The 24815-nt window shown below is 40.5% G+C and overlaps 1 protein-coding gene across 2 annotated transcripts in view; it reads left to right on the forward strand.

The window, feature by feature from the left end:
- Cacnb2 (calcium voltage-gated channel auxiliary subunit beta 2) overlaps nucleotides 1-23725 on the forward strand; it is a 367430-nt gene extending 343705 nt beyond the window's left edge. The window contains exons 7-14 of one of the 2 annotated variants that reach the window (XM_059263616.1): nucleotides 576-709; nucleotides 4077-4157; nucleotides 4551-4609; nucleotides 14215-14324; nucleotides 17994-18145; nucleotides 19468-19563; nucleotides 20874-21059; nucleotides 21946-23725. In XM_059263616.1, coding sequence (XP_059119599.1) covers nucleotides 576-709; nucleotides 4077-4157; nucleotides 4551-4609; nucleotides 14215-14324; nucleotides 17994-18145; nucleotides 19468-19563; nucleotides 20874-21059; nucleotides 21946-22434 — 1307 coding nt within the window. In that variant the 3' untranslated portion in view covers nucleotides 22435-23725. Of the gene's footprint in view, nucleotides 1-575; nucleotides 710-4076; nucleotides 4158-4550; nucleotides 4610-14214; nucleotides 14325-17993; nucleotides 18146-19467; nucleotides 19564-20870; nucleotides 21060-21945 lie in introns of both variants that reach the window. The other variant, XM_059263615.1, reaches the window with a different exon arrangement.
- The last annotated feature ends 1090 nt before the right edge of the window (nucleotides 23726-24815 follow it).

The raw sequence follows: 24815 nt of genomic DNA on the forward strand, positions 1-24815 counted from the left end.
AACACCCTAACAATCATTTGTCTTCTTTATGACTTCCTGGGTGTTGCCTGGATTAAGGGCTTTCTAGTCTCTTTTCCTCAAATGTCTGCTATAATTTTGATGAAACTTTTTATGTGGTCCCCTTTCTCCTAACATTAAAATCAAACAAAATGAGAAGACTGAGGCCTATCACATTAAATGTGTCCAAAGCACTTGTCTTTTACCTAAGAGCTGAGCTCTAAGACATTGTACAAAGTGAGACCAAATGCTTTGTATCTTACATTTATAAGCTAATATGAAGAATATCAACATTTGAAACAGTAAAAAATGTTTCTCTAAAAGTACTCAGGAAATCTAGCACAAAACTGACTTGTGCGAAAAACAGTTATCCCAAGGGTATCTCTCAGTCTAGATAAATTCGATTGCATTGCATCCTTAATGTTTTATGTTTATATTTTGTTCTGTAATACGCTGCTCACTCATGATAAATCTTCTTCTACAGTGGTTAATCTATTTGCTTTCATTTTATTTTCTTTATAACCTACTTTTCCTCTCATATCCACCTGATGACTTTTGAATTGTTTGTCTGTATATAGCTATAGACATAGATGCTACTGGCTTAGATGCAGAAGAGAATGATATTCCAGCAAACCACCGCTCCCCTAAGCCCAGTGCAAACAGTGTAACGTCACCCCACTCCAAAGAGAAAAGAATGCCCTTCTTTAAGAAGGTAACACAGACTTCCCAGCTCCTGTTGTCCACTTGCTCAACTGCACTGCGTCACACTTCCAGTCCTGTTGATTGTCTGCGTCCTTTGACAAGCCAATAACACGCATGCTCTGTTATTCTTTGTTTCTTTTCCATGCTGCTGTAGCTAAGCAGAAGCAGAAATCGGTAAGTCCACATTGACATACCCGTGTTTTTCCTGTCACTGGCATCATTAGCATCAGTTCCTTCAGTTTTATTAAGTACAGTCATCCGGGTCCTAAAACAGCCTATCAACAGCTAACTGAATCCATGTATCTTACACCACCTAAATTCAGTGAGTGGCCTGTTGAAATGCCATTACAATACTTATCCTTTTTGATGGAATAATATCTGCCACAAGAGACTTTGTTTAAATATTCAAGGATGTCCAACACTGGCCATGCTGTACAACACACCTCAGTTGTACATGCTTTTATTGTCTGTCTCTCTTTTTGCCAGAAGCATAACTTATAATAAAGCATATTAAGGCAGTTATTGGATTCTGATTTATAATATCCAGATACATTGCTTGTGCTTTAAAAAAGGTTATTCAATTTTTAATTCAGTCAGTATTTAAACTTCTAATCCATTAGGTGCAAAATCTGCTGATGAACAAGACCAGTGGAAAACTACAGGCTTGTTTTGGCGGTTTACTGTGAGTTTTTCCTATTGTCATATATAAACACTCTCCCAATATTCTTGCCTTCTCCATCAGTCAGATTTCAGCATCTCACCTCTTAGACAATGGGGCTGCTGGCCATATGTAGAGCCTTTTTCCTTGGCCAATCAAGATGATATACCGATGCTGTACCCTGACTGGAAACTCCAGGGAATTCCCAAGACCTCTTTGTATACAAGTTTCCTCTCGGCTTGTTTCATTGCTTTGTAGCACTATTTTTAAAAGCCCTCCCTATTTCCATTTTTTTTTCCTCTCCTTTGACATAACACCTTCCAAGCCGTTATCCTTTCAGACTCATACTCCCTATTGTTACCAAGTCTGGCACAAGCGTGGGTACTTTTTAACTTATATATGAAGCAAAATCTGTTCTTCCCTAGACTTTCAGAAAATTAAAAGTCTTACCTCCACAAATAAAACATGTTTAAACACCTGTGTTGACACAGAAAGCCCCAACCTGATGATCTTCCACAAGAGTGGGCCACCTCTCTGGTCTGTCCTTGTCACCACAGCTGAAGCTTGCAGCTAGGTAAATGCAGGTGTTTCTCAGACAGTCAACACTACTCAGCCACTCTGGACTTCAAGTAGCAACATTGATATGACCATGTTCATCAGAGAGTATTTTGCAGTTCACCTGCCTGTAAGTTTCAAAACATTGAACAAGTTTATCCTAATTTTTCCACTAAAGGTGCAAAACAAAAATAGCTCAGCCAAAAAGGACAGATAAAAATGTTATCATTAGCAATATGGCATGGAGTACCAATATTCCATCAAATAAGGTAATTTCTATTGCTGCCCCTGCTGATAGAGAAGCTGATTGATGGCCAGCACGGGTAACCCTTGCTAGTTGGCAGTCACAGACTGAAGGAACCAAAGTACTGTCTAATACTGGGCCACTCGGATTTCTTAATAGCTGTTCTTACACTGTGTGCAATTTATATCCCTACTGGTGATGGTGAAAGGGGTGTTCTTACTCCAGTATCAAAAGGATGTGGTTTCCAGGCATTTTCAGTACAAACCCATGTGCTATGAGATCCAGTCACTTAACAAATCTGCTTCTGATGCCTGCGGCACTGATGCTCACTCTCGTGTTCCTTATTCTGTGATAATGTGGAGTTTAGACAGGAGAGCTGAGCTGGCTGTGTGCGAGTCCACATCAATTGTCTTCCGTGTTTTAGGTTGCTTTTAGAGTGCTGCTTGTCTGCCTTTTGTGCTGTCACTGTATTGTGTTTGTCTAATTTTTAAAATTTCATTCAAATATGTATTTTATCTTTATCATGTCTATTAAAATGAAGCTTTGAGTGCTAGGGAAAACTTTGAGCAGTAAAAGGTGAACGTCCCAGTTAACAGTACTATCTTTTCCCCTTTGATTATATGGTCTACAGCTACTGGCGAAAGCTCATGTGGACGCTGTTGAATTTGATGTGTGTCTAAATAGCTCCATAAGCAAAAGAAACATAGGAATACATCAAGTTTGTGATGAGTGTTTTAAGCAACGGTCAAATGGTTTTTAGTGACAGAATGGTGCAAACATTGCATGCACATCGGTTGATCAAACTCTTAAAATTCTTTTGGTATATGCCATGTTTAAAATACATTTTTCAGATGCTCCTTAATGGAGGATGTGTCTTACAGAGCTCATGCGTCTTTAACAAGAGTAAATTATTTGTTCATCCAGTGTCCGAAGCCCTATCTCTTGCCCTCATGCATTAAGAAAGGTTACTTCTCCATCACTTTACAATAGCCTGTTACCAGAGCTAGTTTAAATTTCATCAAGCAAATTATGTTACCCAAGTTTCAAATTTTTATTTGAAAAAAAAACAAGCTGAAAAGTGATAGTTTTAGAAATGGCAATAAAATTTAGTTTCTACCCTATTCTTCTAAACAAACAAACAAACAAACAAACAAAGTATCCCTAAAAAGGTATGAATCAGTTATGGAGCAGAAACTAGCTAATATGTGCTTCAAAAACATATTAGATATGCAAGGCAGTAATAAGCATTTTGAAGCCACTGAAGCATGGTCAAATAAAATTATGAAAATCATTCACCTTCATTCCAATGCACATAAACCTTGATTTGAGAAGTTTTATAAATGCCAAAAAACAAAGGTCAAAATTTCCAAAGCATTAGTCCTGAAGCTGTGAACAGTGATGATTATCACTGTTAAGAAGCAAGCATGCATGCCAATTGCTGCTTCCTCTAATTTCAGTGGAAATTCTAAGCATTTGGTAGTGAGAGGCACAGTGTGTGGAAACTAAGGTTTATACAGGTAAGACCAACATCTCATATGCAAAGCTAACAGGAATTTTTCTTCCATAATTAACCATCATCCTTTCAACTCTTCAGAAAGTCCAAGTGTACCTGGAGAGCAAAGAAGCCATGTACAGTTGAGCCTAAAGCACCTAGTCTGCATTGGGCATGTTTCTGTTTGTTCTACCAAGTAGCTTGTGTGCAAGGAAACTAGAGATTATTCAGTAACTTGAACCTTAGGAAAAGAAAGCTACCAATCTTTAATTGGTTTTATTTACTTAGAAAAGAAGCAATTATGGAAATATTTAAATGTCTGAAAAATCAGTGTCTTATATATTAGAGTTTAGAAAGGAGTACCTTATGCCTAAAGTATTTAGGTCCATTGCCTTTGAGAAGTCTAAAAATGTCTCCTCTCTCTGCAGACAGAGCACACTCCTCCTTATGATGTGGTACCTTCCATGCGACCAGTGGTCCTAGTGGGCCCTTCTCTGAAGGGGTATGAGGTGAGTGTGAGGTGAATTTGAGCTTTGCTCACAGCAGCCAAACATGTTGTTTTTCAGGCTGTGGTATAGTTTGCTCACTACTCTGCTTTCCTGAAGGTTGCCTTGGATACTCCTGCTAGCTATAACTCACCATATCCAGGAAACAATATCAAATGGAGAACACTGCAAGCCTTTGAAAGTAATTTCTTGTCACTAAAACATCATAAGCTCAGAAATTTTATCTGGTTGTTTCATTAGGGCTTGGAAACAGGAAATGTGGTAACCACACTTCTTCCAAATATAATGCTCAGGTTTTTAAATGTTAATGATGAGAAGTGAAATTGGTTCTCATAATCAGTAACAATTTTTTAATCCTCAGATTTTCTCACATTTTAATTTATTATCCAATTACAGGTTACAGATATGATGCAAAAAGCACTGTTCGATTTTTTAAAACACAGATTTGAAGGGCGGTAAGTAGTCCACAATGCTGGTTTTGGACATTTTTGTCTTCAAGATGGTCAAATTCTGTGGGGTAGATAGTCGATCCCCAGAGTCAACTGTTTTCTGTTCTCTATGACAGGAAGTAGGCTTCATTTAGTGCAATCTGACCCAGTGTTTGCATTGTATCCTCATCCCAGGATATTCCAGTCCCTGCACTTTGTAGAGACCCACACAAGTTTCCTAGTGAGAACTTAAGAGTCGAGAATCTGAGCTTGCTTTACCCAGCAGGGATGGCATAAGGGGATGATTTGGCCATGGGTGTGGTTACCAGGTGTTTGGACGTATCTGCTGTATGGTATGCTTTGATCTAGCAAGGAGGAGGTCTTTTGCCCCGCCCCTTGGCATTGTTATAAAAAGCCCTTTCAAAAAGGCAGAAGGGACCATTGGGTTTTGATCCAGGTCCTCCCGAAGCTATCCTGTGTTTCTGTCTCCTCTCTGCTATCTTTCTATCTAAGTTTCTTGTCCCTCTCTCCTCCTCATAGGAACCCTTTGAAAGGTGGGAGCTGGCCTCCCACAGCACCTATATCTGGGAGCTGGATGTGGCCCCACCTCTGGTCTTTGTCTCTCCTTCAGTTCAGGAGCCACTGGTCCTCACTGCTGCCCAGATACCATGAGCACATCTTCTTCTATTCACGTTCCCACCTTTCCAAAAGACTTTCCTACCATCTTCTCCCTCATCGACCTTTAACCTCTTCTCTCTGCACTTTCCTACAGTGAACTTATATTCTTGCTTCATTTAAAAAAAAAAAAAAAAAAAAAAAAAGCAAGCAGGGACTGACACATACCTGCACCTGACCTGAGGCAGAGGAATAAGGCCAGACTAGGTCTCATAGCTAGATTCTTTCTGGAGGCTGGAGGGTTAGAAGCCAAGAGAAGACATGAGTGAGCCCTACTACATTTATCCCTGCTTACATGTCTGTCTGAATATTCTTCATTTCCCCTTCCTATGGTTCTCTTAGCAATGGTTAACTTAACCCACAACCACCTGGGCACTAGACCACATCCCTCATTTCCTTCCCACTCAAACGACCCAGACATTGTTCTCACCTACATCCTTCTTTCATCAGTATTTCTTGTCCCAATGGAGATGCCATTAGCTGTAGTCATTTCTCTTCACACTTGACCTAACATCCCTCCTACCTCCCACCCGGATACCTAAGTTTTCCCTTCTTCCTAGAGATCTCACTGGGTTGTTCATACTGTACTTGCTCTCCTTCAACTTTCCTATCCACTCCAGTTAGATTCTCCTGACTGTAGCTGAAGTACTTCTCTCCAGGTCCTGCCAAGTCCCCGCAGTCCTGCAGCCCACTTATAAAATAAACACACAGAGACTTATATTATTTATAAACTGTATGGCCGTGGCAGGCTTCTTGTTATCTAGTTCTTCTATCTTAAATTAACCCATATCTATTAGTCTATAAGTTGCCACGTGGCTCGTGGCTTACCAGTACCTTACATCTCACTTTTCATGGTGGTGGCTGGCAGCATCTCTCTGCCTTAGCCTTCCACTTCCCAGCATCTGACACTCACTCCTTAGCATTATGTGTGCTCCAGCCAGCCAGCTCCATGTCCACATCAGTGTCTGCTTGCTGTTCTCTCTGGTAGGAACTTTTTCTTCACATGCTCTCCTGGTAACCCAGCCTCTCTTCCTTCTCCATTTTTCTAATGTTCTTTTTTGTGTAAGACAATTTTTTGTTACCATTCTCCAACAAGAATGTGAAGGCAGAGTATTTAATGTTTTGTGAACTCTGGTACTCTCCATGCCTGTAGAAACTCAATATGAAAATGACAGTTGAGTGCTGAATTGGTGTTTGCTGTATATTATTTGCTAGAGAAATGCAGACACATTGAAGCCATTGCCCCTGCCTCTGAAGAGCCCATATGCAAATTTTAAATAATTATTACATAATATTTATTTTTATTTGCATGTGTGCATATGTGTATGTGAGTCAGTTCTCTCCTTCTATCATGTAGGTCCTGGGGATTGAACTCAGATCCTCAGGCTTGGCAGCTGGTGCACTTACCCACTAAGCCATCTTGCTGGCTCCCTGTATGCAAATTTTAAGTTGAAACTTGTATAGCCAAACAGAATATAAATACAAGAGCATCCCAGCATGTGTGTGTGTATACAATGTACAGGTAGTACAGAGAAAGGAGTAATCAACAGATTTGAGGATGTTACTGTCCAGAAAGGTTTTTAATCTACTAGGATCTCACCAACTAAATCAGAGGAAGGCGTGGCCAATAGAGGATGGAAAGGAAATGAAGGTACCAAGGAATGATGTAATAAAGCAAGCCAACTAGAGAACTCCGAGGACCTCTACAGGATATTGCCATTAATAGCCATGGGGCATAACTAAAACATCCTGGCCAAGAGATGGGACTCAATCCTTTCTCTCCTCAACTTAAAAAAAAAAAAAAAGTAAAAAAGGCAGGGACCTCAGCTACATAGAGGGTAAAGATCTACATAGAGAGAAAATGGTCCAAGTCTTCTGGAAGAGGGAGAAAGTGAATATAAGAGTATGGGGAGTGGTATGGCCAGTTGATCACACAGAGTGCGCAGCTAGTTAGCAGGGGTCAAGCCAAGTTTAGCTTATGGACACTGGTACAAGAGCTACAGTATCCCAGACACAAACATACTACACTCACATGATAAATAGCTACTTAGAACAAATAGAACTGAAGGAAACTATTTCCTGTAATCACAGAGACAACAGAAAGCATGTATAACTGCTAAAAGACAGATGAATCAAATAATCAATGGATGTCATAATAAACACCAAGCCAACTCTAGCCCATCAGAAACATGGTAAGAATCCAGAATGTAAAACCTCAAGGTTTAAACTGAGACTAGTTAACAGGCAACCCGAGAGCATGTAGCACTAGCATGCATATTTTCATTTCTCACATGATAAATCTGGTTCTTTGCCATATTCTTCTTTCTTTATGCTAACACCAAAAATACAATTGATCATATTTGTAGATTTCAGCATCCTTTCTATTTCTATACAGTGTTGTGTAGACAATGCCTACACATATAATCATTTCTGACATAGGAAGGGAAATTTTTATAGCACAACTGATACCGTGTGTGATAGAGCGAAGGACTGAAGGAAATAGAGGGGCAGCAGCTATGTTTCAACAGTACAGAAGACATTATAGTAAACATCTACAGAGCCAAATGCCATTAGAGTATTGCAAAACTTTATCAAGTATTTCATCATTTGTGCCAGGCAAGACAGGCTTCAAATGGTCCTATAAATGATTTTTATTTCATTGTTTTTGGCTCTTTCATTTATCACAATCTGGAATTATCTGCATAACCCTCAAATTCTGCTGAAGTGGGCTCTATGATGTCTATGAATGATGTGTTCATTGCCATTCCCCCCCTGGAGCTGAGGACCGAACCCAGGGCCTTGTGCTTGCTAGGCAGGCGCTCTACTACTGGGCTAAAACCCCAACCCTCATTGCCATTTTCTAACTGCAAAAAATAGACAATAGGATTCACAAACTTACTACTTCTGTTCAACCCTGAGTGTTTATGAATCTGGATCTCAGACCTATTTTCTATGGAATCACATAGCCAAATTTATTTTATCTGGGAAGAGGATAAATGAAATAACAGATTGTAGGGTCAATCTATTGTTTCTAGACAAAAGGTACTGAAATTTCTTCTGGGGGCCTGCCCTGAGGAGATTTCTCTGAGAGTCCCGGGGAAGATGCTATGAACAGCAGCAGGGGTAACCTGAGGGAATGAATTTAAGTACATTGAGCTCTTTCATCCATCTACTTTATTCCTCTGAGACAAAATTCTATCTACACAGCTTCAATTCTGTTCTCATGCTTAGCTCCTCTCTGTCCCTTCACCTCCTGTCCTCTTACAGTCCTAGTTCTAACTAGGCTCTTTACGTCACCACCTTATCTTCCTCTCTGTCTGTTCCTCTGTCCATCTTCTTTCCTTCCTCTCCTACTCTGGTGCCCAATACAATCCACCTACCATCTGCAAAAACTCTGCCCTATGGCTTTTCAGGAAACCTGCCTCAAAGTCTCATTGCACCTGGTATGCAAAAAACCCTTTTGTTCTGAGTCAATTGTTCTGGAATGCCATTTGGGCTCAGAGGAAGGAGAGTCTGAGCTTCACTTGCACAAGAAACAAAGCTATGCTAGGGGGTATCTCCATAAGGGTGTTTACCTTAATTCAGGAGACAGTGGTTGGTCTGTTTGCCTTTTTGGTCTAGGATGCTTGAGAAGTATTTCAGATAAAATACATTGTTAAAAGTTCTTGGGGGAAGTTATGAGCACACATGAAATTCATTGCAGGAAACAGCTGATATATTAAACGCTGAATAACACCAAATACTCCCTGAGATTTGGCTTAATCCTCTGGAAGGCCCTTAGCTTCTTCCAGGTATAGCTTTGTCATAATCAGCAGAATTTCTACTTCATATTTCTGCTGCAGCCTGTAGCAAAAAGTATTTTCATGTGTATTACTGATGGTCTTGCCTTGCCCATCCTGAACCGCTCTTCAACAGTCTGGTCCTGTGACCATGAATTAAGGGCTCCCAAGTAAAGTAGAATTTCAAAGGATGTAAAAATTTCACGTTCACTTATGGAAGCATATCCAGAGTAAGTGTCTTTAATGCTGGCAAAGCAAGACAGAGTGGGAACTTGTCAGAAGCCTAATAGGTGTGTGCACAGGGCAGTCTAAAAGAGAACTTAAGTACTCTTTAGAATTCACTGAATGAGTTATATTTTTAAAATGTTAAGGCCACAAGGGAGGAGTACAATGGGAAATGTTGGCAATGCCAAGGTTCTAGGCTATCAAGAATTGTAGTATTAAGCCCTCACAGTTAAGATCATTTGTGGGAGCTCTGGAGACCAGTCAAAATCACTGTGGGCTGTGAAACAGCATGTGTCACATTAAGGAGGAGCTGGTAAATCCTCTTCTTCCAGCAGCATGTAGAGCAGCTGGACCTGCCATAACCTGTTTTTGCCATGTAAGCAAAGCAATCATTGTAACTTTCAGGACAATAACAGGTGCATTAACAAGGAAGTAGTGAAGAAGGCAAGCTACCATCTGGGGTGAAGTTGGCTTTCTTCCCTGGTGACTCTCAAATGTCAGTTGTCAGCCCTGAAATGTGTGGAATGTGTACTGAATTGCTACAGGGATATTAGACACTGTTGTCAGAATGTTCTGTGAAGGAGTCTTATTGGAAATCAATAATCCTGGGAAACATTACATCACTTTATATTCTGGTGTAGGAAATTTATTTAGATGTGAGACAATGTCTTCAAAATTAATAGTTTTATATCTGGTCTACAGAACAGAATTATCTGAAGTACACTTGATGGGGGTTGAGGACAGACCAGGCTTAGTGACATATACCTGTAGTTCCAGTACTTAGGAAGCTGCAGCAGGAAGAACTACATGACACAGAGTATATCCTTTCTTATTTTGTTCTTCTCTCATACATTACATCCTGTCTGCAGTTTCCCCTCCATCCACTACTACCAGTTCCTCCCCATACTTCCTCTCTCCCCCATCAACTTCTCCATTTATCTCAAAAAAAAAAAAAAAAAAAAAAAAGGGCAGGCCTCCCAGGGATATCTACTGAACATGGCCTAAATTACAGTAAGACTAGGTGCAAATTCTCATATCAAGACTGTATGAGGCAAGCCAGTAGGAAGAAAAGAGTCCCAAGCACAGGCAAAAAAAGTCAGACACACCTTACTCCCACTGTTGGAAGTCCCACAGGAACACCAAGCTATACAACCATAAGGTTTATTCAGAGCACCAAGATCAGACCCATACAGGGTCTGTGTTTGTCATTTTGGTCTCTGTGAGCCCCTGTGAGGCCTGCTTAGTTGTTTCTGTGGGCCATATTTATCATGGTGTCCTTGACCCCTCTGGCTCCTACAATCCTCCCTCCCCGTTTTACAGGGTTCCTCTGGCGCCACCTAGTGTTTGGCTGTGGGTCTCTGCATCTGCTCCCATCTGTTGCTGGATGATAACCCCTCTGATGACAATTAGGCTAGGCACCAATCTATGAGAATAGCAGAGTATCATTAAGAATCATTTCATTTTTTTTTTTTTTTTTTTGGCCATTCATGTTGGTTCTACCCTGGGTCTCCGGGATGTCCTGCCTCTGGTTCCTGGTCATCCAGGCAGCGTTAGGCGTGGGTTCTCTCTTGTGCTGTGGGCCTCAAGTTGGACCAGTCCTTGGTTGGCCCCTCCCACAAGTTTTACACCACCATTACCCCAGGACATCTTGCAGGCAGGGCAGATTGTACGTAGGTGGTTTTGTGGGTGGATTGACATTCCAGCCCCACTGCTAGAAGCCTTGCCTGATTATAGAAGATAGCCATAACTAGGAGACTTCGCTAGGGTCACTCTCATAGACTCCATGGAGTTTCCACTGCACTAGTTTTCTTCATCTCCAGCCCCCGCCCCCTTACACACACACTGCAATTCCACATCTCTCTCCCCCTCTGTCCTTAGAACAGCAACCTTCCTAAGAGTCTATATCCTATTTTGACTTGGACCAAATTCGGAGGCTAAGATATAGGAAGGAATCTATCATTACATGCTTGTATGATGATTTAGATACTCTGCGAGGGTTGAGGACCACTAGTCTAAACCTAATTATCTCCAGAAATTTTGCCCTTAGATTTTCAACTACTTGGGGGCAGATCCAAAGCAACGATAATTATGCAGCCTAGAAAGCCTACCACACAGGTAGTACATGTGTCACCACTGTATCCCCCTGATGGTCCCCATCACAGGGCAGCTGCCTCCCAGTGAGTAGCAGGAGCTTGCTGGAGGCTCACAACTAGCCCTTTGGTCATCAGCATCACGTGGTACCAATGCTTCTCACTTAGGTACCCGCTCTTCCCTCTGCCTGGAATCCTCTTCCCTCAGTATCCACATGACTCCTTCCTTCCAAATCTACATGCCACATTAATGGACTGTTCAAACTTTCTGAACACTGAAGTGATACCCTCCACACTGTTTCATCTCCATCCTCACTAACCTGCCTTAATTTTTAAATGGGACCTGCCACACCGACATCAGGTGTCTGCCTACTTCTCTGCCATCTTGGCTCCTCCATAAAAGTTTAAATTCTATAAAACTTTAATGAGTTTTGGGGGGGTTGAGGGGGGAAGTCAGGTCATCTTACTATGTTGCCCAGATAAACATACCCAACCCAAGTGAACATACAGCAGGTATTCTGTAAACATGTACTGTAGGAATGATGACTTGAGTAGCTATGTGTTCTCTGTGCTCAGCATAAAAAGAATCCTATTATGGGATGTACAGCTGGAGCTTCCCCAGCGCTGCCACTCCACCTTACCGTCTCACCCCCAAATACATGAGAGCGTTTTGTGTTAACATCCCAGTACACTGTACCTTGGGGATTTCTTCCAATGGCTGTTGGGTTGGTGCTCCTCTATCCTCAGTCTCCTGTCATCTCTCAACCTTCATCCTTCCATTTCTGCCAAACACATCCTTCAATCATATCCCTAAAATGATTTTCTGGAATGTCTAAAAAGGTCTTTAATCAACCTACTTAACTGATGGTGTAGATGGTTACGGGTTTTATTGTTGTTGAGACAGGGTCTCACTACGTAGCTGGGGATGGCCTTGTACTAGAAGTCCACATGCTTCATCCTTCCAAGTGCTGAGATGGCAAGTGTACCCTTTGGCACTTGGACATGGTCAGGAGATTCTGAAGGCTGTTGCATTGTTATTGTCTAGCCCCATTGTTGCTCTTGCTCTGTTTTCCTCTGGAAGCTTTTTGGTTCCTGGTGTGATGGGATTTATGTCTGGTATGGATTTTAATCAGTGCTAGGTGCTTTCAATATAAAAATACAGACTCTTATTCTGGAATTAACTGTTTAGCTTATAACTATATGGGGTTTGAACTGCTGGGCAACTCTTCAACTTTCAAACTTTACTTTCCTATTTTTTGTTTCTTTGCTTTAATTCTTTCAGAGAAGCCCTTAATTCCATCCTTTCACTTTTGATTTCTACTGTCATTTTTTAAAAATTTCCAAAAATCTTATCCTGAGCTTTTAAAAATAAATTATGTTTCAGTTCTATGAACATAATTTAGCCTTCATATGTATTTACTAATGGTTGTTTCTTTTATAGCCTCCCCTGTAAGACATTTACAGAGGTCCCTAGTGTTGCTCTTATATTTAAGAAAAGGGCAAACAGGCATAAGCAGAAAGTATGTGCTCATAGCTGAGGCTTGTTGGCTTCTCGTTTCCCTGTAGGACATTCTTGCTGAGTAATCTGTAGAGGAGACATCTGGTGCACATAGTTTAGTCATTCTGCTGTTTGTCCAGAGGAGCATCCTCCTTTCTGACACCTAGAGGATATAAAAGAATAAATATAAGCCGGGCTTCCAAAAGTCCAAGATGGAGAAGTAGGTGGAGGACTCAACATTCAGAATCGTTTTTTCCCCTCGCCATCTAATGTTCCCAGCCCCTCTTTTTCTGCCTACAGCCCCCTAGTCAGGGGCCCTCTGATTTACTCCCATAAGTCTCTGGCTTTACACCAAATAGATAATTCTTATCAGGCCACTTGATGCTCTAGGGGCTCTGACTTTGGGCTAGACTTTTAAACCACGCCTCTGGGTTGTGGTTTTACTGTCACCGGCTTCTTCATGGATACTGTAAGCCTTCCGTTTTTCTCAGTTTTCCTACTGCCTATCTGAATATTCCCGGAATATTCAACTTTCCCAAGTACAAGCTGCTTCCTCTTTTCAGCTCCCATGTACTACTGCTTTAGTTCTACCCCATGTGAAACCTTTCAATTCATCACTGCTGTCATAATAGACTGCACGTGCTCCGCATATCATACTGTCATCATTTAGGGTCTATGTTCATTCTCCATCCGCCACTAGATTCTCAGTTCTCTGAAGGCTGTCTTCTTCACGAATGTCACAGCACTGTAAAGGCACTGAGACTACAGAATTAGGAATCTCAGTTCAATTTAAGAGTAATTTTTGTTTTTGTTTACAGTAACACGAAGTTTTAGATAAGGCTGCTTGTAATTTCCTTTCTATTTATTTTACATCAGCAAATGTGGATCTCTTACAAGTTTCAGGGACAATTTAGTCAGACTTGGTAAGCAACCAGTAAATGTTAGGCAAAACAGGTGCATAATAAACAACTGCTTGTCCTAATAAGTCTGTTTTGAAACATATATGTATGTGTATGAATATAGATATATGTTGATACTTACACATGTGTATTTCAAGTTTATATTTATTGAATGTGTATGAGTGTTTTGTCTTCATGTATGTTATGTACATCATGTGTGTACCTGGTGCCCATGGAGGTCAGAAGAACATTGAATCTCCTAGAACTGGAGTTACAGAAGGTTATGAACTACCATGTCAGTGTGAGGAACCAAACCTGAGTTTTCAAGAACAAATGCTCTTAACTGCTGAACCATCTCTTTAGCCCCTTATGTGTATACTTATATATCAACCATCCTTTAAATTTTGGACCTGTACTTCTGTTTTATTCGATTAAGAACCTTAGGGTTTTCTCTTTTCTCCAACAGGATATCCATCACAAGAGTCACTGCTGATATCTCCCTCGCCAAACGCTCAGTGTTAAACAATCCCAGTAAGCATGCAATAATAGAGAGATCCAACACAAGGTCAAGCTTAGGTAAGTCAGTCAATAACAATGAGCTTAAGCTATTTAAATATTCCTTACCTAATAGTAACAGTGAGCAGATCTGAATAGAGAATAACTCCAGGTACCATATAGAAAAACTGATGTAAACAGTCTGTAGTCCTAATGATTTCAGTGTAGATTATTAAGATAACTTAAGTCAGAACATTCCACCTGCCATCAGCAGTGTGGTTTGTCTCAGAAATGTTCACTGAACAGTTATATCCGTGATGAAATCATATTCAAAACTATGATTTACATGCTGAGGCTGATAACAGAGCAAACAGAAGTCAGTTGTCTGTCCTGTCCTCTGAGTTGCATCAGTATTTTTATTTGTAAAACCAGCATGGGGACTTTGATGCATTTACAGATTTATAGAGAGGTGACTGGAAATTGTTTATTAACATACAGTAAGATAAAATTCAGAACTTCTAGCAGCTACTATAGCTTGCTGAAATATGTGTTTGGTGCTTTAATTACTGGTATGCTTAACTATTATATTGTTAGGCTTTTGGTTTTATATACTTCTAAAAGTTGTGGGACATGTTTAGGTTCACTTAATTCTTTATGTTAGATATGTAAAGCCTTTGGGAAGCAGGTTTTAAGAATACAAGTTTCTCAGTTACTCTGAACTATAATTATATAAATAGAGAAACATAGTAACATTTTATCTTTTAGTAATACTTTATAAAACTGTTTTGGGGCACTGGAAGGATAGCTCAATGAATGAGGGCACTTGCTACTCCTGCAGAGAACTGGAATTCAGTTCCTAGTATGCACTAGGAAGCTGACAGCCACTTGTAATTCTGGCTACAAGGGATCCAATACCCTCTTCTGGCCTCTGTGGGCACCTGCATGCATGTTGACATAACACATAAAATAAAACTTCAATTTGTCTCCTAATAAGCCCTCAGTGGTGAATCTTTAGTGAAACAGGTCTGGAAATATATTAGGGATGTAGGTATGGTAGCACATACCTCTAACCTCAGCACTTCAGAGGATGAGGCGGAAAGTAGCCTGGGCCACACAGTGATACCCCATCTTATAACTGTTCTTTCTTATAACTGTTCTTTCTTAAGAAGGAAAATGTGATACTTTTTGCTTATAGTAATCTCTTATTTTATCTGATACTTGAGAAAATTGTTACATTATCATTTCATAGATTTAACCAATTAACAAAGTCAAGCAGTTTATTTACAGTGACCAACTAAAAGGCTTTACAACTATTGGTTGTGCAGTTTTTAAATGCCTCTTCTACTCCATGTATTTATTGAGCATAGGTACTAAATAACGTGCTAAAGCCTGGCTGGGTGCAGGAGCTCAGAACAGCAATAAGGCAAATAAGAGTCACTGGAGTACAGAGTGAACACAGTGTTCCTGAGCTGAACCCAGTGCCAAAGAGCTAATGCTGCAGTAGCTGTAGGCCATGCACGGGGAAGGTTTTCACAGGAAGTATCCTGAGCTGAGATTCAAAGTTTGAAAGCATGTAGAAGGGAAAGTGGTTGAGAAGGTGATGATTTGAGACAGTGGCAATTTTAAGAAGCTTCTGGAAAACATACGTCACTTTGGCTAAAGAAAAGGGAGGTATAAGGAACATCATTAAGAGGCAAGGTAAAACAATAAGGAGCTTGTTTTTAAGGCATTAAGGAACTAACGGTTGCTAGGCAGTATTCTAGGTGCCAGAGTCATAGAAGCAAAGGACACAAAAGATATATAAATGAACTAGAAATCACAGATAGTTGGTCAGTGGCTCATGAGCCCAGGGAGCAGAGAATAAATTGAGGAGGGCTTCACTGGATAAAAGGACGGCCCTGGGGAGGAAATGACATCCTAGACAGTGACACCTGTAGATATATAGTGCTGGAGACACTTTCATCAGGTAGCTGCAAAGCTAAAGATTGTTGTACGTAGACTCTTCACCTCCCACCCACAGATTATTGGTAAGCAAACGCAGACATGTTTTTACCAAGTTTATTCATTACAAATATATAAACTACTATCTTAATAGGATAGAGTCTATATACTGTATTTCAGTGTTTCAAATGTCTCATTTTTCATAAAACTTTTTTTCTTGAAAAACTGGGCTACTTATTCTGAAAGTTTCTGATGGTCTGAATTTTGCTGACTGTGTTACACTGTTATCATTTATCCAATTCTGTTCCCTATATTTTTTTTTTTTTTTTTTTTTTTGGTTTTTCGAGACAGGGTTTCTCTGTGTAGCTTTGCGCCTTTCCTGGGACTCACTTGGTAGCCCAGGCTGGCCTCGAACTCACAGAGATCTGCCTGGCTCTGCCTCCCGAGTGCTGGGATTAAAGGCGTGCGCCACCACCGCCTGGCATGTTCCCTGTATTTTTTATAAATTAGTAAACTTAAAAGGTTGATCAGATGTGTTATGTAGTATTTATTGTAAGAAGACTGTATGTATCAGAGGTATCTGAGCAAACATTATTTTGAAGTTAGTATCTCAAGTGAGTAGGTTGTGGTTTCTCAAAGCATCCAAGTAAAGAATTTGATGCAGACAGTTAGTGACTTGCCTTTTCTAGAAGAATAGGTGAGTTAAAACCATCTTCGGGAATGCTCTGCTATTAATATAAATGAATCAAAGAAAATGAAGTCATTCACAGGCACTAGCTGGCTGGTCTGAAGGAATCCAGTGAACTTGACCTTTCACCCTCAGAACTACAAGCCACATGTGCTTTACAGTTCAATACTAAATTAATTAAAAAATTCAGTTTTTCATTCAGAATAGCTACATTTTTAAGTGCTGAGTACCCACCCATGGCTAGCAGCCACCACACAGAGAGTGGAAAGTATCCCCCATTATCACAGATGTTCAACTAGGAAGTCCTGTAGTGGAATCTTTGCAGAGTGGAAGACCTGATACCATTTATATAATTTTACGCGCTGCTTCTAGTGGGAAACTGCACTTTGAAGCATGTTACAAGGCCATTTTTTTTTTTAATTCTTGAGATTTTAATTTAATTACATTTCTCTTCCCTGCAAACTCTCCCACATACCCTCCCCTACTCTCCTTTAAATTCATGGCCTCTTTTTTTCTTTTTTTTTTACAAACCATATATGTATATACATATATATTCCTAGGAACATGACTGCCCAAATGTGAGCTGAACAATAACAATGAACATAACAAACTGGATGGAGGAAGGTTCACACAAAGAACTATAAGCAACTGAGGAAAGCTGGGAATGGGAGAGGTAGTCCTCCCCAGGGCAGAACATGCCAATTCATTCACCAGTACCAAACGGTCAACCCTGAAAACACACTTACAGGTAGCACTGTATGGACTGAACAGATTATTACCGTTAAGACCATGTCTTCATTGGTGGAAAGTATGAAGTATGGTTTGGGCCAAGTTTCATCTCTCTCTTTTTATGTTGGACATCTTTATTAACGGATGATCCAACAACATGAGGTAAGCTCATGTGCAAGGAAAGGTGGTGTATTTGGTGCTAGCTGAAAGAACAATTCCTGGAGTACTACAGGTGTGAGGACTAGCCCTTGCCTTTCATCAGTCATATTGAGTATAATCATTAAAATAGCAGCTGACTCTTTGGATAAAGAAATAGTGTGCCATTTTATTCCAGCTTACTGTAGTTTAAAAATGTGTCCTTTTAAAAAATTAACTCTGTTTAACCTTTACAGCGGAAGTTCAGAGTGAAATCGAAAGGATTTTTGAACTTGCAAGAACACTACAATTGGTAGTCCTTGATGCAGATACGATCAATCACCCAGCTCAACTCAGTAAGACCTCTTTGGCCCCTATTATAGTGTATGTAAAGATTTCTTCTCCTAAGGTAAGTGAGGTTGCCACTGTTTTTCTATATTCAGAAATTACTGCAATGTGTTTTATTGCTCTGGTTTTCAGTAGTCACCGGCTATGCCTTTATTACGGACATAGAGTTTTTGAAAAAAATCCATACTAGTCAAGAAGTTTGAAGAGAAGTATGAGCATGGTTAGTGTTATAGCTGGGAGCAGTGGTCTCAAGTGTGGGCCATGGCTCACTGAATGATTTCAGAGAGCTCGTAATGTGGAAGCCGCTTCCATGATAAAATGAAGAAGTTGCTTCCTTTCCACACTGTGGCATCTGCATACATGGTGCTAAAGCTGTGGGGGTCCAAGCATGAGTGCATGTAGCAGCAAACACATTATGTTCTCACAGTTCCACATAAGAATGTCCTGATGCAGTAGTAACAAACTGTTTGACACCCTGTGTAATGAACTAAAATGTTCAGCTACTGTCCAGAGTGAACTGTCTCAAGGAGCAACACCAATGCCACTGTGCTCATTCAGACTTACGTACTTTGACTGATTTTGCTGAAGGAAAGATCTGCTGACACTTCAGAAGAACCATTTGTTGCCAACAATACTAATAGTAAACAATGAAGTATGGAAATGTGTAGAAGATACAGAATACCGTGAATGACCTCACACAGCATGCATAGTGAAAGGTCCAGTCATATTGCAGTACAGACCACAAGACTGCACTTGTCTGGTACATGAAGCTGTTCCCTGTGGCTCCTGAGTCTTCCTGGCCACAGGTCTTTATGGGAAGGAATAAACTTACTCATCTTCAGTATAGCATTGAAGAATGTCACCAACTCTCTGAAGAGGCACAACCCCCTTTATTTTAACTCTGTAATGTTCTCTTTACAGCTATCAAGAAAGCTGTACACTATAGCAAGTTGCATATAGAAGCATTATTCTCATAAAAGGTTTCTTAAAAAGTAATTTATATTAACATGTGCTAGATTTGTTTTTGAATGAATTAACAGTGCTAAGATTTCTGATAAATATTAGAAATATTTCCTACAAACAGTGGCCCTTTGGGGTTCATAATTTTTTTTAAACTTAAACAGGTCCTGAGGCAGAAAGTTTGAGAACTGTTAGGCTAGAAAAAAAGACTCTGCATCAGTTTTATACTAGTGTTTAATCCCCAAATTAACATTCTTGCATAAGTCTCTTGCAAACATTAATCTCTGTTGTATTCTATTTCTCAATGATATATGCTGTTCATCCATGTATTATATTACTGTATATATTATAAAGGAGTTCATAGTGTACCCCGTAGCCTACCTGAGCACAGATATTCATGTTACAAATCCCTACCTTTTCCAGGTTTTACAAAGGTTAATAAAATCTCGAGGGAAATCTCAAGCAAAACACCTCAATGTCCAGATGGTAGCAGCTGATAAACTGGCCCAGTGTCCTCCGGTAAGTTATCTACATAGTGCAAACAGCTGAAGAGATCAGACCCACATTTTAAAAACTGCAATTACATACTGTGGGAAGATACTCCTCCTTACTTACAATGGCATTCATTTCAAAAAAGTAAAGTATGTCACAGCCTATGTGACCATGCATTTTGAGCATCTGTAGGCCAGGTAATGATCACCCTTTCAAAAATGCTACACACATCCTATGCAGGCCTCACTTTCTAATACAGGACTGTGGTTTGTAAGATGGACCTATTTGGAGTCTGGTTTTTATCCACATCTAGCCACAGGGAATAAACTGTCTCCTCTTAACAGGTGTCTGAGAAATTGACTTGGGATCATGTCAAACTAAACATTGACTTTCATATATAAGAATGCAGATGTGAGCTAGCTTACCACGGCTACATGGAGGTCAGAGGACAATTGCAGGTGTCAGCCTCACCTTCTGTCTTGTTTGAGACAAGGTCTTTTGTTGTTGGCCAGTGTGTACGCCAGGCTAGCTGATTTCCAAGATTCTCCTGCCTGTGCCCTATGCTCCTGTAGGAGTGCTGGGATTATGGAAGCGCAATGCTATGCATCTAGTTTGGGCATGGGTTCTGGAGAAAGCACAGAAAGCACTTTTACCAAGTGAGTTATCTTAACCAGGAAGTTTCCCAGAAATACATTCCTAGTTTTATATACTTTGAGACTATAGATCCCAGCTAGTGTTCATTAAAGTACAACTATTTCAAAAGCTATAATTCTGGATTGGATTGATTTAAAATTGTTGATCTAGAAATTAACATACTTTAAATCTTCAAAAGTAAAGGATCTCTCCTGCCCACTGAACTGTGAAGTTTGGGTCATGTCAAAATGTCAGTAGTTTGAGCTACTTCTGCCAAAGTGCATGACCTAATCCTGTCTCATTAGCTTCCAGAACTTCCTGCAATCTGTATCAAAAATAAGCACCCTTCTAAACGGTTTAGATTTTTCAACCATAGTATCTGTGTGTTTTTTTCACAAATGATAATAACTCCTGTACATTGCCCTTACCAATCATGCTGACAACTGTCCACTTTTGGGCAATCAGTTAACCACCATTCAGTGTTTTAATTAAGGATTTGAGGTGACACACGTGCATAAGCTAAGAGACTCAGCCAACAGAAAAGAAGAAAACAGGGCAAGAACAAATACAATGGGCAAGGCCTCTCCTCTACTTGTAGGTTTGGGGAGGAGAGGGAGCTTGGTCCTGGGTTGTAGGTTTGGGGAGGAGAGGGAGCTTGGTCCTGGGTTGCATTTATGTTCTATCTGAAATGCTTGCTTTAGCAGGAGTCATTTGATGTGATCTTGGATGAGAACCAGCTTGAGGATGCTTGTGAGCATCTTGCCGACTATCTGGAGGCCTACTGGAAGGCCACCCATCCACCCAGCAGTAACCTCCCCAACCCTCTCCTTAGCCGAACTTTAGCCACTTCAACTTTACCTATGAGCCCCACCCTAGCCTCTAATTCACAGGTAAGAGAGCTTCCTTTTATGGTTTTCATAGGGAATCTAGGTTGCCTGAGCTGACACCCCTGGGACTCAATCCCAGAGAGGTAATTCCATGCTTGCTCTCTGGGACTCAATCCCAGAGAGGTAATTCCATGCTTGCTCTCTGGGACTCAATCCCAGAGAGGTAATTCCATGCTTGCTCTACTATCCTTTGCTAACCAAACTAAGAAACATGTGTACCATTTAACCAAGTCTCTCTAGTATGAGCTGTGTACCTGTAAACTGAACACACTCCCAACAGCTCAGCCTCTGAAGCCCACTAACCGCATGGTAACTAAGGTGGTAGACAGGCTGCAGTCAAACCCTTTTTGCTCTGCTTTTCTGTGTTTAAAACCTCAGCAAGTTCTCTGGCTGGTCCTGCTTCCAAAACCGTAACAGTGCGCTAGCCCAAAGGGCTTAATAACTGACGTAAAGGAGCAGTACTTAGCTCCATGTTATACCACTTGCTTATAATCTTCGCCTTTTTGGAGGCTAAGGCAGGAGAATGAAAAGTTAGCAGCTGACTTAAGGACACTGTCTCCTTTGGGAGGGTTCTAGAGTAGTACCTGTCCATTAAATGCCCCATCTTAATGAGTTTTAATCTACTCAAGCAGAGTAGTTAAATGGTATAAGACACCTGTATTAGTACTAGAATCACAAAAGACTATAAAAGAACATTCTTTCCCCATCATTAAAATGAAATGTTACCATGAACACAAGTCCAATTTAAGCAGTGCCGCCAAATGTTTCAAAAAGTGCCTAAGCTAGGCTTCCTTTCAGCATTCTAGGTATTTCAAAGGGATGGACTTACACTTTCAAGTTCCTTAGGTTCTGTCCTTAGTTGATGCCCTCATGTGTTCCTTTTCTTCAGGGTTCTCAAGGTGATCAGAGGACTGATCGCTCTGCTCCCCGGTCTGCTTCCCAAGCTGAAGAAGAACCTTGTCTGGAACCAGTCAAGAAATCCCAACATCGTTCTTCCTCCTCAGCCACACACCAAAACCACCGCAGTGGGACAGGTCGAGGCCTCTCTAGGCAAGAGACATTTGACTCTGAAACCCAGGAGAGCCGAGACTCTGCCTATGTGGAGCCAAAGGAAGACTATTCACATGAACATGTGGACCACTATGCCCCACACCGTGAACATAACCATAGAGACGAGACCCACAGCAGCAATGGCCACAGACACAGGGAGTCTCGCCACCGCTCTAGGGACGTGGGTCGAGAGCAGGACCACGAGTGCAACAAACAGCGAAGCCGGCATAAATCTAAGGATCGCTACTGTGACAAGGAAGGGGAAGTAATATCCAAGAGAAGGAACGAGGCTGGCGAGTGGAACAGAGACGTCTACATCCGCCAATGACCGTGTGTGTTCCTGCCCCCCAAGTCTTGTGTAACATCATCCTTAAGCAAAATCTTTGGGGGTACATTGCAACCATCTGTGATCTGTCTTGTATATTTTGTATTGCTGTTGCTTGAATAGCAATAGCATGCAATCGAGTATTAATATACATTCTTTTGTAAGTACCACAGAAATGGGCCTAGTCCAGCTGCAGTCCTCCACCTTTATCCTGGACTCTCCCAAAGCTGTTTGGGGTAGCTGCCACGTAACAGAGTGGCTTCTGAAATGTAGTTGATGTATCCAGTGAGCCAGACGCAGCACAGATAACCAGTGGAATTTCTCCAGGTTTTTAATACCCAGATACCTGACCTGTGTCATTCTTTCCTGGACCACTGTTTCTTGCTTGTACCTCTGGCTGACTAAATTTGGGGACAGATTCAGTCTTGCCTTACACAAAGGGGATTATAAAGTTAGAATCTATTTTCTATGTACTAGTACTGTGTACTGTATAGACAGTTTGTAAATGTTATTTCTGCAAACACCTTATTATAATTATATATATATAATATATATATATCAGTTTGATCACACTATTTTAGGGTCTTAATGCCAAGTCAGCAGATTTGCTTTATGAATCACAGGGACTAGAAATGCCCACATTCAGGAAATTTCTAATAAAATTGTCTAGACACCTCTCCCCATTCTAAAAGAGAGACTGTACATATTGTAAATATGTGTGATTGCTTGACTTGAGGTTTGATTTCTGAATGTTATCCCATCCTTTGAAGTTTTTAATTTTAACCATAAATTATGGTAACTATAACCAAACTCCAGAGGTTTTTCTACTCCATACAGTCCACAACTGATTGTGACAAACACGTTCTTAGCAGCTAGTGTCTGCTATAGTCACTGCACTGGAGTATCCAAGCCGAAGCTGCCGTGTGCACATGAGTGTGAGTGTGTGAGTGACTGAGATGAAGTGGAATACAAAAGACTAATGCAGAAACTAGAGGCTGATGGCTGAGAATTCTGCTCACCTGGCTTAGTATTTAATTGTGTTTTATGTTGCTTTAAAAACCCATGGAGCAGCCAGGGAATGTGAAGAAGCTTGCTGCCAAAGGTAACTAGGGGAGCACTCATCTGCTGCCTCCTTGCTTTACTCCTGAAAAGAGAAAACACGGGCATCTTGTACTGTGAGTGTTCCACTGGAAATGTACAATCTTGTGTGTCAGAGTATTTTGTTTTAGTAAGAAATGTTTACACAGCTTGTGCAATTATTTCGTAGGGAAATAAATTTTTATAACTTATCCCACTTCACTTCCACCCTTGCCTACTGCTCCTGTTGTGCATCGTCAGTTCCCTACTGGTCTCCCCGGAATCCACTCCAACAGTTTCACTGTCCATCAGAACCCAGAAGTGCTTCTTATAACCCAAGTTTCTGCTAAGTCCTTAGATATTATAAGGGCAAAAATGGAATGACTTGAAGTGAAAAAAGTTAAGAATATTTTCTTACATGAGACATCTACTCTGAAGGAGAACCTAGAAGACCCTTTCTTCACACCTCAATTTGCCTGCTTTAAGAAGTGTACAATGCTCTTATGCTAAGGCTATAAAACCTGTATCTCTCAGGAGTCCAGTGCTGATGGATAAGTAAGACTGTATTAGCTGCACGGGCCACTAGCATTTGAAGCTTTTCCCAGGAAAATGCCTATCTGCGATTACCCAACCAGATCCATATATTACTAAAACAAATAATGGTTATAATAAATATATTTTTTTGATTTGTTTCCTGGTATTCCAGGTTCTTCCCAAGTATTCTTAGGCATTTATAAGTAAAGCAATTTTGTATTTAAAGCAGTTTTACGCTTAATACTTTATCCTATACCCGAGAAAACTAAAACATTTAAAATATGAATTGTATACATATTTTACCAGTGTTTTAGATGCTTATAAAATGAAATTTCCCCCTTAGAATCAGCACTATACTGCTTATAGAATTTACAGACTATATATATAAATTAATCTGACCCAAATTAAGATTGTTTTCATAAAATAACATATAAGTAATTTCACAGATGTTTAGCAGTGATCTAATCCCTTCCTATATGTTATTGCATCCAATGGAATGGCTCTGAGGCACTCAGACTCATGAAGGATGCTGTTTCTCTCACTTGCTGTCACCATTCATCCCTTTCAGAAAATAGTTCTAATGGTGTCCACCTGGTAAATTTTGTACTCAATTCTTAGGTCCTCACTTTACTCTGAATATGCTTCTGCACATCAGAGCATTCCTCTATATTGCTGAAGGAGCTGACATAGGGTCACATCTGTAGAAAGGTGCACAGTGGGGCTATATCAGCAGTAGGCAGCAGATCCAGAAATAAGAAAATAATCCCAAGGAA

This window comes from Peromyscus eremicus, chromosome 5 (genome assembly GCF_949786415.1).
Source record: "Peromyscus eremicus chromosome 5, PerEre_H2_v1, whole genome shotgun sequence".
In the NCBI taxonomy this organism is placed as follows: domain Eukaryota; kingdom Metazoa; phylum Chordata; class Mammalia; order Rodentia; family Cricetidae; genus Peromyscus; species Peromyscus eremicus.